Below are 13,809 nucleotides of genomic sequence, written 5' to 3'. Positions count from 1 at the left end.
TCCTGGGTTGTAGCTTCATTGCGTCTGCCTGGGAGAGGGGAGCATGGCCTCTGAGCTCACTTCCTCTTCCTCCCAGCATTCTGTTCTGTTTACTCCACCCACCTATGTTTTAACCTATGAGGGCCAAGCAGTTTCTTTATTTTTTAACCAATGACCTTCCTCCATCAATCACCCACCTCCCAAGTTCTGGGATTATAGGCCGATGCCAGCCTGCTTTTGTTTTATTGATAATAGGATCTGACTCTTTAGCTCAACCTCCTTTCCTTAAGTCTCCCAAGTGCTGAGATTATAGACTAAGCCACAATACTTAGCTTATCATAGGTCTTGATAACTTGAGTTGTTTCATAAATTGTCTACTTTGCTATGTTATGGAAAGCATGTCAATTATAATTTTACTGTGTTTTTCATCATCATCATTTTGCTCTTCTCAAGACAGGATTTCTCTGTGTAACAACTCTGACTATCCTGAAACTCACTCAGTAAACCAGGCTGGCCTTGAACTCACAGAGATCCTCCTGCCTCTGCCTGTCTCAAAAATCAAAACAAAAACAACTAGTATACGGAAAAAACACTTGGCAGTTCTCAAAAAGCTAAATTTAGAAATTTCATATCATCAACATTCCCACTTTTATAGTTATAGAATGACTAAAGGCATTCACCTCCAAGCCTGAAGACCTGTGCTTGATCCTTGGTACCCTCTACCCATCAAATAAATTAAATATAATAAAACAATTGAGCCGGGCGGTGGTGGCGCATGCCTTTAGTCCCAGCACTCGGGAGGCAGAGGCAGGCGGATCTCTGTGAGTTCTAGGCCAGCCTGGTCTACAAGAGCTAGTTCCAGGACAGGAACCAAAAGCTACGGAGAAACCCTGTCTCGAAAAAATAAAAAAAAAAGAAAAATAAAAAAAAAAACAAACAAACAAAAAAACCCAAAAACAGTTGGAATGATTATAGCAGTATTACTAATAATAGTCAAAAAGTATAAATAGCCCAGTTTTTTTAAACTGAAGAGTAAACAGACTGGACTGTTACTTTAACTTTTTAAAATTTATTTATTTTTATTTTATATGTGCATTGATTTTTTTTAATTTTTTTTAATATTTATTTATTTATTGTGTATACAATATTCTGTCTGTGTGTGTGTCTGCAGGCCAGAAGAGGGCACCAGACCTCATTACAGATGGTTGTGAGCCACCATGTGGTTGCTGGGAATTGAACTCAGGACCTTTGGAAGAGCAGGCAATGCTCTTAACCACTGAGCCATCTCTCCAGCCCCTGTGCATTGATATTTTGCCATGGGTGTAGGATCCCTTGAAACTAGAATTACAGACCATTGTGAGCTGCCATGTGGATGCTGTGAATTGAACCCAGGTCCTTTGAAAGAGCAGTCAATGCTCTTAACCACTAAGCCATCTCTCCAAATCCCTGTTACTTTAACTTAAAGAATGAAGTATTGTTAATTATTCTATTAGAGTAACATTGTAGAGATAAAATGCTCTATGACCTCTGTGTACGTTTTAAAACATGTTAATTGAAAGAAGTCTGGGCCAGGTGGTGGTGGAACACACCTTTAAGGCCAGCACTTAAGGGCAGAAATAGGTGGATCTCTGTGAGTTCAAGGCCAGCCTGGTTTACAGACTTACGTTTCAGGACAGGCTCCAAAGCTACACAGAGAAACCCTGTCTTGAAAAAGTCAGACACAAAAGACCTTATTACTCTAGTCCCATATAGTAGGTAATTTCCATGGAGGCAGAGCACAGAGTAGTAATTTTCTGAGGCTGGGGTAGTAAGTAGTACCTGGGAATGTCTGGAAGATAGTGAGACTTTTCAGATAACTGTGCCACATGTGTGGATGTCAAAGGACTAAATTGGGAATTGGTTCGTTCCATTCTCCGTGTGAATCCTGGGCATTGAGGTCAAATCATCAGACCTATTTGCCAGGGCCCTTACCACTGCTTAAAGGTAAAGCTTTTCTTAGCTTTTCACAAATTGAAATCTCCTTAGATGCCAGATAATGTTCTGTAAGCAGATTTAATCACAGATTTTTATGACAGCTTGTAGCATCCTGTACAGCAGTTAAGACAACACTAACATCTACAACATGCAAGTTTCAGATAGTTCATTTGACCTAAAACTGTTTTCAACTGCCAATAATTAACACTTCCAGCTCCAGCCAAACAGTGTGATTATCTCATATAAAGTAATACACAGAAATAAACCAGGCTATCAGGTTGATTGGTTTAGGGATCTATGAGGTTTTAAGCAAATTTCTTCCTGTGTTCTGTGGTAACCAGCCTCATTCTGGCTCCAAAGCTGCTTTTCCTTACAGGTACATAATGGTTGCCAGCAAATACTGGATTACTGTCTTTGCTTGTTCACTCTGGGTACAGTGGTATACTAATATTGATCCCTAGTAAAGTCTTTTCTCGGATCTTAGCCAGTTAGCCTAATCCTGAAAGCAGTCACTGCAGAATGGAGCCCGGTGAAGGAGCCTGAGTTTCCTTCAGTTAGGGTTCCCCAAGTGTGATTTCCCTCAGCAGGCTCTTGATAGACTTCAGATAGCACAAAGACGTGTGCTGGTATGACAGTGTCTGGGCCTAGATAAAATGTATAATGACCAGAGGTTGGTTTTTCAACAGTTTCAGAGACCAGAAAGTCCAAGATCAAGGTGTTGCTTTATATAGAGAGAAGAAGGGGCCCTGGTGGTGATCTTCTCCCTAGATTGTAACAGTCAGACAGAAGAGGGGCAGCTGGAGATGACCTTCTCAGTACATTGTAACAGAAGAGGGGTCACTGGAGGTGATCTTCTCGGTACATTGTAACAGTCAGACAGAAGAGGGGCCACTGGGGATGATCTTCTTGGGTAGATTGTAACAGTCAGACAGAAGAGGGGCCACTGGGGATTGTCTTCTTGGGTAGATTGTAACAGTCAGACGGAAGAGGGGCTATCCTTTTTTTTTCCCCCCCAAACAACGTTTCTCTTGTGTATCCTTGGCTATCCTGGAACTCACTCTGTAGACCAGACTGGCATTGAACTCACAGATTCACCTCCCTCTGTTTCCCCGGTGCTGGGATTTAAGGTGTGCACCACCACTGCCCAGTGGTTCACTCTTTTATAAGGACCTTAACCCTGATAAAAGCACTATCGTTCTTCCTCATAAGCTAACTACCTCTCAAAAGTTCCAATATAAGCTACAGAGAAACCCTGTCTCGAAAAACCAAAAAAAAAAAAAAAAAAAAAAAAAGAGTGTTCCAATATACTTTCTGTTGTTTGGTGTTTGAGAAAAATTTTACCAGGCTTAAGGTCTAAACTCTTATAGCTGTCATTGACAGTACATTTCTTTCTTTCTTTTTTCTTTTTCTTTTTTTTTTTTTTTTGTGGTTTTTTGAGACAGGGTTTCACTGTGGTTTTGGAGCCTGTCCTGGAACTAGCTCTTGTAGACCAGGCTGGTCTCGAACTCACAGAGATCCGCCTGCTTCTGCCTCCCGAGTGCTGGGATTAAAGGCGTGTGCCACGACCGCCCGGCTGGCAGTACATTTCTACATGGGTTTTAGAATAGAGATTAAAACTTTGACTGTATTTCTTGTGAGTTCATAGCGTATAAATAGTCTTTTGCTTTGCTTGTTTGATTTGTTTTGTTTTTTGGGATATGATTGGCCTAGACCAAGATGGCCTCAAACTCAGAGTTGGTTTTATACACCTTTAATCCAGCACTTGGGAGTCAGAAGCAGGTGGATCTCTGTGAGTTTGAAGTCATCAGGACAGCTACGACTGTGTAGAGAGATCCTGTCCCAAAAACAAACTCCTTGAGTCCATCTGCCTCTGCCTCTTGATTTTTCTTTTTTAAATTTGGGTGGTTTTTTGTTTTGTTTTGTTTTAGTTTGGTTTGGTTTTTACATGCACGTGTATACCGTGTACATGACTGGTGCCTGAAGAAACTAGAAAAGGGCATAGGGTCCCCTAAAACTGGAGTTACAAACATTGTGAGAATAGTGAAAATAGTCTTTGTTCTAATTGTGGATCAGAGATAATTTTCTGTGTTTCAAGTGAACAAGATTTATTATTTTTATTGAAAAATAAGAATTCTAATAACTGTGCCTTTACCTCAGTAAAACAGTATCCTACCTTTTTTGTTTGAGATATGTTCCCACTGTATAGCTCTGGCCATCCTGGAACTCAACTATGTAGATCAGGCTGGCCTCACACTCAGAGATCCACTTACCTGTCCAGTGCTGAGATCACAGGTGTGCAGCACCATACCCGGTGGCTCGTCCTACTTTTGCATTTCCTCAAGGAAGAAAAAAAATACCCCAGGAGCTTCCTGATAATTGAACACAAGATCAGTCTGCCTTTGTATCTGTTCATTGTGTGCTTTGTGATCATCATTACAGTGGGCCTGTCGGTATAACACCCGTTTACCACTTAAGCATTCCTTTACCACAGAACTTAGTTGTGATGGCTTTGGAATAGAAAATGGCATTGCTAATGGATGGCCCAATATGGTCAAAAAGACATGTCATTAGTACTCCTACAGCACATTATTTTTACTTTATGTGCCTAGGTGTTTTGTCTGCATACCACATGTGCACAGTGACTATAGAGGCCAGAAGAGGACATAAAATCTTCTGGGACTGGAGTTACAAGTAGTTGTGAGTTGTCATGTGGGTGCTGAGACTCAAACCAGTGCTTTTGTTTTATGCTATTTTTTTAAAATATTTTATTTATTTATTTATCATGTATACAATATTCTGTCTGCGTGTATGTCTGCAGGCCGGAAGAGGGCACCAGACCTCTTTACAGATGGTTGTGAGCCACCATGTGGTTGCCAGGAATTGAACTCAGGACCTTTGGAAGAGCAGGCAATGCTCTTAACCACTGAGCCATCTCTCCAGCCCCTATGCTATTTTTTTTTAATGTGTGTTTTGTCTTTATGTTTGTATGTGCACCATTGGCATGTCTGGTGTCCTCGTCGAATCCCTGGAAATTGGAATTATATATGGTTGTGAACCACCATGTGGATGCTGGGAGTTGAACCCAGGTTCTCTGCAAGAACAAGTGCTCTTAACCTGTGAGCCATCTCTCAGTCCCTCCTGCTTTAACTTAGAGCAATAGATCTTCTCCAGGCAGTTCAACATAATAATATAGTTAGTAAAGTTATAATCAGTGGTGTAGTTTGGATCTTGAATATCTTCCAAAGACCCATGTGGTGAAGACTTGGTCCTTTGTCCTTGACTCTGTTAGGTGGTAGGATCCCAGTGGAAGGACTTTAGATTTTTCAGGGTGTGCCCTTGAGGGGGGAATATTGGGTTCCTGGCCACTTCCTGCCTTTCTCTGTGCTTCCTGGCTACATATTTCCCCCATGCTGCACCCCACCTCACCAATGGTCTAAGCATCAACACAGCCAAGTAACCGCTGTGAAATTATGATTGTTAGTTTTTTTTTTTTTCCTTGAGAAAGTACAAAAATAGGGTGAGCTGCCGGGCATGGTGTTGCACACCTGTGATCTCACACTGGGCAGTGAGGGAGGTCTGACACAAGCGTACGCTGGAGAACTGAATATACTTTGTGTATAGGAGAACTGAATATACTTTGTAAGGTGTAAACTGAGTCAGGCTCACACACTGACTGAATGCCATTGTGACTAAAATAATGGTGCTGAGAGTATCTAGTTAACAAGTGATCAGATGGCAGGTGTCACCTCTCCAGATACATGACAAGAGAATCATTTCCAAAGCATGAGAAAGCTGGGCATGGTGGCACACACGTTTAACCCCAACACAGGAGGCAAAGACTGGGATTTTAAGACCACCCTGGTCCACAGAGTGAGAGTACTCAGACAACCAGGGCTACTTGGAAAGACCCTGTCTTGGCCTCCCTTCCTCCTAACAAAGACACGAAACCACAGGAGGTGAGCCAACAACACGGCTTATCAGTTGATCCAGGTTTGATTCCCAGCACCCATGTGGTGGCTCCCAGCTACCCATATATCAGTTCCAGAGGATAGCATGCCTTCTTCTAATGCCCATAGGAACCAGGCATATAGGTTGTACATGTATTTGGGTCAAACAATCGTACTCAGAAAATGAAATAAATATGAAAGGAAACATGTGAGCTGGAGGTGGAGCACTTGGCTCAAAGGTAGTCAGACCTGTGTGAGTTGGAGATCAGCCAGGGCTACATAGTGAAACCGTGTCTCAGGAAAATGACATCAAACACATGAGATAGCCAGGTGTGCACCCGTAATTCCAGCAGTCAGGAGACAGAGGCAGGAGAGTTACCCATTAGTTTGAGGCCAGCCTGCTTGCTGCTGCTTTTTTCTTTTTAAAACTTTATTTAATTTTATGAATGAGTGCTCTGCATGTGCACCTGCATGCTGGAAGAAGGCATCAGATCCTGTTGTACATGTCGTGAGCCACCATGTGGGTGCTGGGAATTGAACCCAGGACCTGTGGAAGAGCAGCCTGTGCTCTCAACCGCTGAGCCCTCTCTTCAGCTCCTGCTGCTGCTTTTTACACTTTCTGTTCTTTATCCTCCTCTCTCTCTAGGGGCTAGTGGGGGAAAGGGTGTGTATGTGCTTCTGGAGATCAAACTCAGGTCCCTGAGCATGCAAGACAATCACTTTACCAAGCTGCTACCCAGACCCTAGTTTTCATTGTATTGTCTCATCAAAGTTCTTTTTTTTTTAAAGAAATATTTATTTATTTATTTATTTATTATATATACAATATTCTGTCTGTGTGTATGTCTGCAGGCCAGAAGAGGGCACCAGACCTCATTACAGATGGTTGTGAGCCACCATGTGGTTGCCGGGAATTGAACTCAGGACCTTTGGAAGAGCAGGCAATGCTCTTAATCTCTCCAGCCCTCATCAAAGTTCTTTTCTGGGCTTTTGTTCGGGTATTCTGCTGACACTTCAGGATATAGAGTAGCTATGTTTACTCACCCTCTTGTTCCTATCCTTCTAACTCAGTTATCAGTCTCCTTTTTGAGACAGGATTTCTCTGTAGCTTTGGAGCCTGCCCTGGAACTAGCTTTGTAGACCAAGCTGGCTTCAAACTCTCAGAAATCTGCCTGCCTCTGCCTCCCGAGTGCTGGGATTAAAGGTGTGCACCACCACTGCCCAGCCTTCAGTTATCAGTCTCTTATGTGGAACAAATAAAAAGGTGTCAGAAATCTAAGATGATCCTGGTAGTTCAGGTATGTGAGCCCAATCACTTGGAAGACTAAGGTAGGAAAAATCACAGATTCAAGCCTGCTAGGGATCCAGGGTGAGTTTATGGCATCCTGAGACCCTGTCTCAAATTGTGAAGAGGACTATGGACTAACACAGCAGAGCCTTCAGATAAGGGAAATTTCTTGTAACAATTCAGTGCTATTGTTAGTTTTCCTTTTTTCTTTTTGACACCATGTAACTATCTGAATCATCCAAACCACTTTCTGCAGCTGGGGGGCATGGTGCGTCCTGGTAATTCAGCATTCTGGAAGATGAGGTGGAAGGGTCAGCTATATAGTGAAGTCCTGCCCTACAGAAGCAAGAACAAGAAAGGAATAATGGCATCAGAACCAAAAATACTTAAATTGTGTGATACTGAAAGAAGACATAGCAGGGCAGTGGTGGCGCACGCCTTTAATCCCAGCACTCACTCGGGAAGCAGAGGCAGGCGGATCTCTGAGTTCGAGGCCAGCCTGGTCTACAAGAGCTAGTTCCGGGACAGGCTCCAAAGCTACAGAGAAACCCTGTCTCGAAAAACAAAACAAAAAAACAAAAAAAAGAAGAAGACATAAAGCCCAGTGGGAAAGTAGTCAGAAACAGACTTCCAGCACACACACACACACACACACACACACACACACACACACGCACGCACACACGCACTGCCTTCAATGACTTGTGACAGAGGCACCTTGTAGGGAATTCAGTGATGTTGGGAAAACATGACTCACATTCAACAGGTGACGTTGAACTGGAGAATATGAATGTGGTTCAGTGGTAACTCATGAGACGCATGTTCAACACCCTGTGCTGGTACCCAGCAGCACACCCCCAAAATGAAGCTATATACCATATACAGTGTCGACCTCAAATAGAGCCTCCCCAAAAACCAAAGCATGAGCTAAAATTATAAAAGTTTTAGGGGCTGGAGAGATGGCTCAGTGGTTAAGAGCACTGACTGCTCTTCCAGAGGACCCGGGTTCAATTCCCAGCACCCACATGGCAGTTCACACCTGTCTGAAGATCCAATTGCAGGGGATCTGACACCTTCACACCAATGCACATAAAATAAAGTTAAATAAACCATAAAATATTTAAAAAAAAGTTTTAGAATAAAACATAGGGGGAAGACTTTGTAACATAATACCTGACAATGATTTCTTGAGTATAAAACCACACACTCAGGAAGTGAAAGAACTATGTGACTTGTTCTGCATCATAATATAAAACTTGCACATTTTGCAGCAATAAGGCAAGCCTAAGAACGGAAGAAACCACTTACACGTAGAAAAAGTGTAGTCTTGAGTGCACAAAGAACTTCACAGTGCGGCCACAAAGCCCTCAAAATAAGCAAATGGCCAAGCACATCGTGGCGTGGTGACTCAAATGAAGTACCTGGGAGCCAAGGCACGAAAAGTGTCCTGAGTTTGAGGCCAGCCTGGTCTACAGAGTGAGATTCTGTCTCCAAACACCCACCACAAGGCTCAGAGAGATACCAGTTCTTATTTCATAGCCTTTAGTGTAGCTGCTAAAAAAACAAGAAGTAATGAACATTAACAAAGATAGGCAGTTGGACCATTTTTGTACTGGTATAGGTGTTTAAAATGGTACAGCTGATAGAATTCGGCTCTTGGGTATATATCTGAAACATTTGAAATCAGGGACTCAAATGGGTATTTGTGTCCTTGGGAACAGAATTCATAGTAACAGTTGGGAAAGTAACACTAGTATCTGTGAATGAATGTATAGAATACAGTATTTATAGATAATGAACTAGTATTTAACCTTACAAAGGAAATAATAGCAAGTACTTTGCCCAGAGAGAAAGTACAATGGTGGTTGCCAAAAGCTGCAAGGGAGATAGATAATGGGGAATTACTGTCTAATAAAAAGTTTCTCTTTTGACAAGATAAAGTGGTAGAGATTACATAGTAAGGGCCAGTGCTTAATGCTCTTGAACTATACACTTTGTATAATTAGGTCAGAGGCTGGCCCTCAACTGCTATGTCTTTCATTGTGGGCAGTTATTTTATTTGTTTAAAAGAACTGCTTCTGGGCTGGAGAGATGGCTCAGTGGTTAAGAACATTGCCTGCTCTTCCAAAGGTCCTGAGTTCAATTCCCAGCAACCACATGGTGGCTCACAACCATCAGTAATAAGGTCTGGTGCCCTCTTCTGGCCTGCAGGAATACATGTAGATAAAATACTGTATACATAATAAATAAATAAATACTTAAAAAAAATAATAAAAGAACTGCTTCTAGCCGATGGAGGTGTTCATGTGTGTATGAAATTGGGTGTTATCATTACAGGCTAAATCCATGAGAAATTTCTCCATGTTTTTTCAAGACAGGGTTTCTCTATAACAGCCCTGGCCATCCTTGGAGCTAGCTCTGTAAACCAGGTTGGCCTTGAACTCTGCCTGCCTCTGCATCCCCGTCCTGAGTGCTGGTGCAGGTGCCACCACTGCCCAGCTGTTTGGGCATGGAAAGAGGTGTGGGCGGAGACAAAAGAGTATACTAGAGGGATGACTAAAGCAGTGTACAATGATATACATAAATTAAATTATAATGAAACCTATTAAAGTTTTTAAACACTAAAACTTTAAAAAAAAAAAACCATAGATAAGGTGTTTGCACACCTGTAAGCCTAGCCCTCCAGAGGCTGTGGCAAGAGGATCAGGAGTTCAAGGTCCTCCTGATCAACACGGGGGGTGGGCAGGAAAGAATGTGTGAGACAGAGTGTAAGAGGGAGAGAACTGATAGTTTGTTGCCTCTCTTTTCTTCTTAGGATTTTTTCTTTCCTGGATGTTGTTACCTTGTGTCGCTGTGCTCAGGTCTCCAGGGTAAGATGACTGGCACGGTTAGAGGGGCTTTTCCTGGCTCTGAGGCTGATAGCTTCTGGAGCTGACTGGTATTTTAGGTGTTATTTGTATATTCTACAGAAGATACTATTTTACTCCAAGTACGCCATCTGTCCCATATGGTTCTATGATGGGTTCTGTTTTATGTATTATTCCTAACATTTATATATTATAAACATTGAAAGCATTGACTCAGCTAATGGTAACAAAGCTTGATTCAACAAAATGTAGCAAAATTGTAATTTCCTGTTTTTATAGTTCTTTTTACAATGGCACATAGACATGCATACGTCTATATTAGACTCTTGAACATCTAATTCTTGTTATCTCCACATAGTCTTTCTTCCAAACATGACAGGAAAGGAGGCAAAAGCTGCAGAGTAGACCAGCATTCTTGAAGATCCCATAAAATATTGTTTCTGTGTTAGGTGGGCACAGGTGTCTTCTTCAACCACCAGTGTAACTCCTGCTGCCACTGTATACGGAAATCAAACCTTAGTGTGGAAATTTCCCCTTTATGGTAATTTAAACCAATTTCTCCATCCTGATAGCAAATCTTGTTTGCATACCATTTTGGAAATCATCAGCGGTGTTGTGCTGCTTTATGCTGTGCGGTCTGCAAGTGCAAGCATTGTTCTTACAAGTGAGCAATTTCTCTTCCTGACTCCATGTGAGCTGAAGTCATCATCCAGGGTGCTCACAAGAGAGTTTTAACTGTGGTTTTCTTTTAAGGAAAGAAGGGAACTGCGCCAAATGTCATTAAGTCCGGACGGCTGGTGCATTGGTGTCTGTTGTTCTCGGGAGTTAGGGATTGTACTGGGGGAAGGTGTCTGCTCTTGCAGTGCTGGGGAGCGTCCAGTGCCTGGCATACACTGGGCCAGGCCTAACCCTGAGCCATGCTGCCAACACTTTGATGGTTTTCTGTTTTGTTTTGTTTTTTAATGCAGACTCTAGGGAGGAACCTGTCACTCCTAATTTTAGGCTGAGTTCTGCATGCTTCCTGCTCCCTGAAGAACCTGGCAAGGACTAGCACATAATCAGAGATATATTTAGTTCAAGAATCTCTTAAACATGTGGTTTTTAAGAGTTTTATTTGTTTCTTTTGTAGCTAGCTATTTAAAAGAAAGAACAAAACAAAACAAACAAACCACTGGAAAAATGTGTAGCCACAAAGAGAGAAGTGACGTTGGCCACGTGAGAACCTGACCTAGTTTTAGAATAGCTTCTTGCTTACCGCCACGCCCTAACATGTTTCTAATGACCTTATAGTGGTTACCCTTGGTTTCTCAGAATATCTAGAATTAGATTTTGAAAATTTTAAACAAAAGTGAGACATGGTAGCCTTAACCACAACACTTGGGAGGCAGAGTTCAAGGTCACCCAGGGCTACACAGTGAGACCTGGTATCAAAAAAAAAAAAATTGTTTCTCAGAAAAATGGCTGTAAATATAACCTACATTAAATTGCTTCTTAAATTTGTCATAATAAAGAATATTCTAAAGCTGGGTGGTGGTGCCACATGTCTTTAATCCTAGCATTTGAGAGGCAGAGACAGATGGGTCTCTCTGAATTCAAGGCTAGCCTGGTTTACAGAATGTGAGTTCCAGGACGCCCAGAGTTATACAGAGAAACTCAGTCTCAAAAAAAATAATAAATAAATAAATAGAAAGGAAGGATATTTTAGAGTTATAGCTGGCTATAGTGGCTCATACCTTTAACCCTGGTACTTGAGTATCTTGGGTTGGAGGACACCCCTGGGCTGCATAGTGAGACCTTGTCTCAGACACACACACACAATAGACTGTACATTTATTGTTCTGAACAGTACTTGGCTTTTGTTATTTAATTAGGGGAAGCTTTTAAAGTCTTTAAAATACCAAGTGATCCACAACAAATTATCTCTTACTGAAATCATTTCTCACCCAATCCTGAGTGCTGAAAAGATTAACAAATGTTCTTGCTGCCTCTAGTATACGAGATGACTAAACACTTTTCAGTATTAATATTACCTGAGTCCAGGGCCTGGCATCCTAGGGCTGAGGAGGCCGAAGCAGGGTGCAGCTCGGTGGTAGATGCTCGCCTAGCATGTACAAGGCCCGGGGTTATGGGTCCCCAGCATGACAAGCAATAAAACAAAGCTGTCGCTGAGTCAGGTCGGACAGGATATTGATTAATTATAAAGCATACCTGCGTGAGAACATTGATGATAAGGAAAAGACAATTAGAGAGAAAGACTGTGTCCCAGGCTCACCGCCACTACCCCAGCACCGCACCACCGTGCTGCAAGTGCTCACAGATGTTATTCGGGAGACTGAGGGAGGTTTTGGTCAGTCTCATTACTTGTTAGTTGAAGTGTGAATTTAAACATTGCCAGTTTCTGTTTTCATTTCGACCTCTGCTCATTCTTTCTCTTTTTATTCAAATTAGGCCTGGAATGTCCTGGCTCTGGACGGAAGCAACTGGCAGCGAATTGACCTGTTTGATTTCCAGAGGGATATTGAGGTATAATTACGTGGTGTGTGGCCCCATTTATTTCATTAGTAGTTACAGTATTAATCCTAGACATATTAATCTTTTTTTTTTCACTGAAGAAATTATTTTTGGTACAGCTGAACTTCACGAAAGCCTCCAGTGTCCTCCGGATTTTCTGAAGTGGACATGGTGACACTGGCTTAAGTTTCAGCAGTCAGGCGGATCAGGATGGGTCGGCGGCCATTCTGGCTGCACAGTGAGCCTGTGGCTCCAAACATGCAACAGCTTGTTTGGGAAGAGAGTACAAGGATTCGAACCCAGGGCCTCGTGCATGATGGGCCACACTTTTCCCACTGACTCGTTTTTCTGCCCCTAATTTTCTTCTTATTTCCTTGATACAGTGCTAAGTTCTTTAATAATTTTAGTCCTGAACTGAGACCACCAGGTTTTATTTTGTAGTTTTTGTGTTTGCTCATGTAAAGCAAGTTATTTTATATTAATTTTATGCAGTCAGGAGGCTTAAACTTGCTGGATGATACTTGTGTTTATTCTTCATGTGTATTTTGATTCTTAGGGGAACAAAAGTGGAAATAGTTTCTATGGAAAATATAGAATGGTTAAAACTCGAATTATTAAATTGTTTTTAACTAACGAGAGGTGATTTTCATGCATGTGGGTTTACTTTTTCATTTAATTTTTAGTATGGCCTGTTAACTCTAAATAGAAAAGTATAACAGCATCCAGGCAAGCACATGCCTACAATCCCAGCACTTAGAGACAGAGCCCAGAAGAGCTGAAAGACGTTCAAGGTCAGGGTGGGAGATGACTCAGTAGATAAAGTCCTTGCCGTGCAAGCATGAGGACCTGGGTTCAGAGCCCCACCATCTATGTACAAGTGAGGAGTGGAGGTACACCTTGTAACTCCAGACTGAAGGGAGGGGAGGGGAGACGAAGACAGGTGCATCCTAGGAGCTTGCTGGCTAGCCACTGTACCATAGTGGAAGCTCCAGGTTCAGGAGAAGCCCTATTTCAAAAAATAGAATGAAGAAACAGTTAGAGATGAAGGCCTGTTTACATATGCACAGACCACACAGTTCAAGTTCATCCTCAGCTGCGCAGTAATCACACACACACCAGCCTTGACTACAGGAGATGTGTCTCAAAATTAACAACAGTGGGGCTGAAAAGATGACTTGATGGCGGAAGTCACAAAATAATCCCACACTAGTTCAGAATTATGAATAATAAAGGGTTATTTATT

General features: G+C 42.1%; 1 protein-coding gene across 1 annotated transcript in view; it reads left to right on the top strand.

The window, feature by feature from the left end:
- The window catches only part of LOC121442321 (F-box/LRR-repeat protein 20-like), a 72,188-nt gene that overhangs the window by 29,772 nt on the left and 28,607 nt on the right, over nucleotides 1-13,809 (top strand). The window contains 2 exon segments of the mRNA XM_041643822.1: nucleotides 10,004-10,058; nucleotides 12,504-12,578. Coding sequence (XP_041499756.1) covers nucleotides 10,004-10,058; nucleotides 12,504-12,578 — 130 coding nt within the window.

The sequence above is a fragment of the Microtus oregoni genome, unplaced genomic scaffold, assembly GCF_018167655.1.
Source record: "Microtus oregoni isolate MIOR12 unplaced genomic scaffold, Mior012 000091F_ref0000469, whole genome shotgun sequence".
Classification (NCBI taxonomy): Eukaryota; Metazoa; Chordata; class Mammalia; order Rodentia; family Cricetidae; genus Microtus; species Microtus oregoni.
This window is presented reverse-complemented; position numbering and strand designations above follow the sequence as displayed.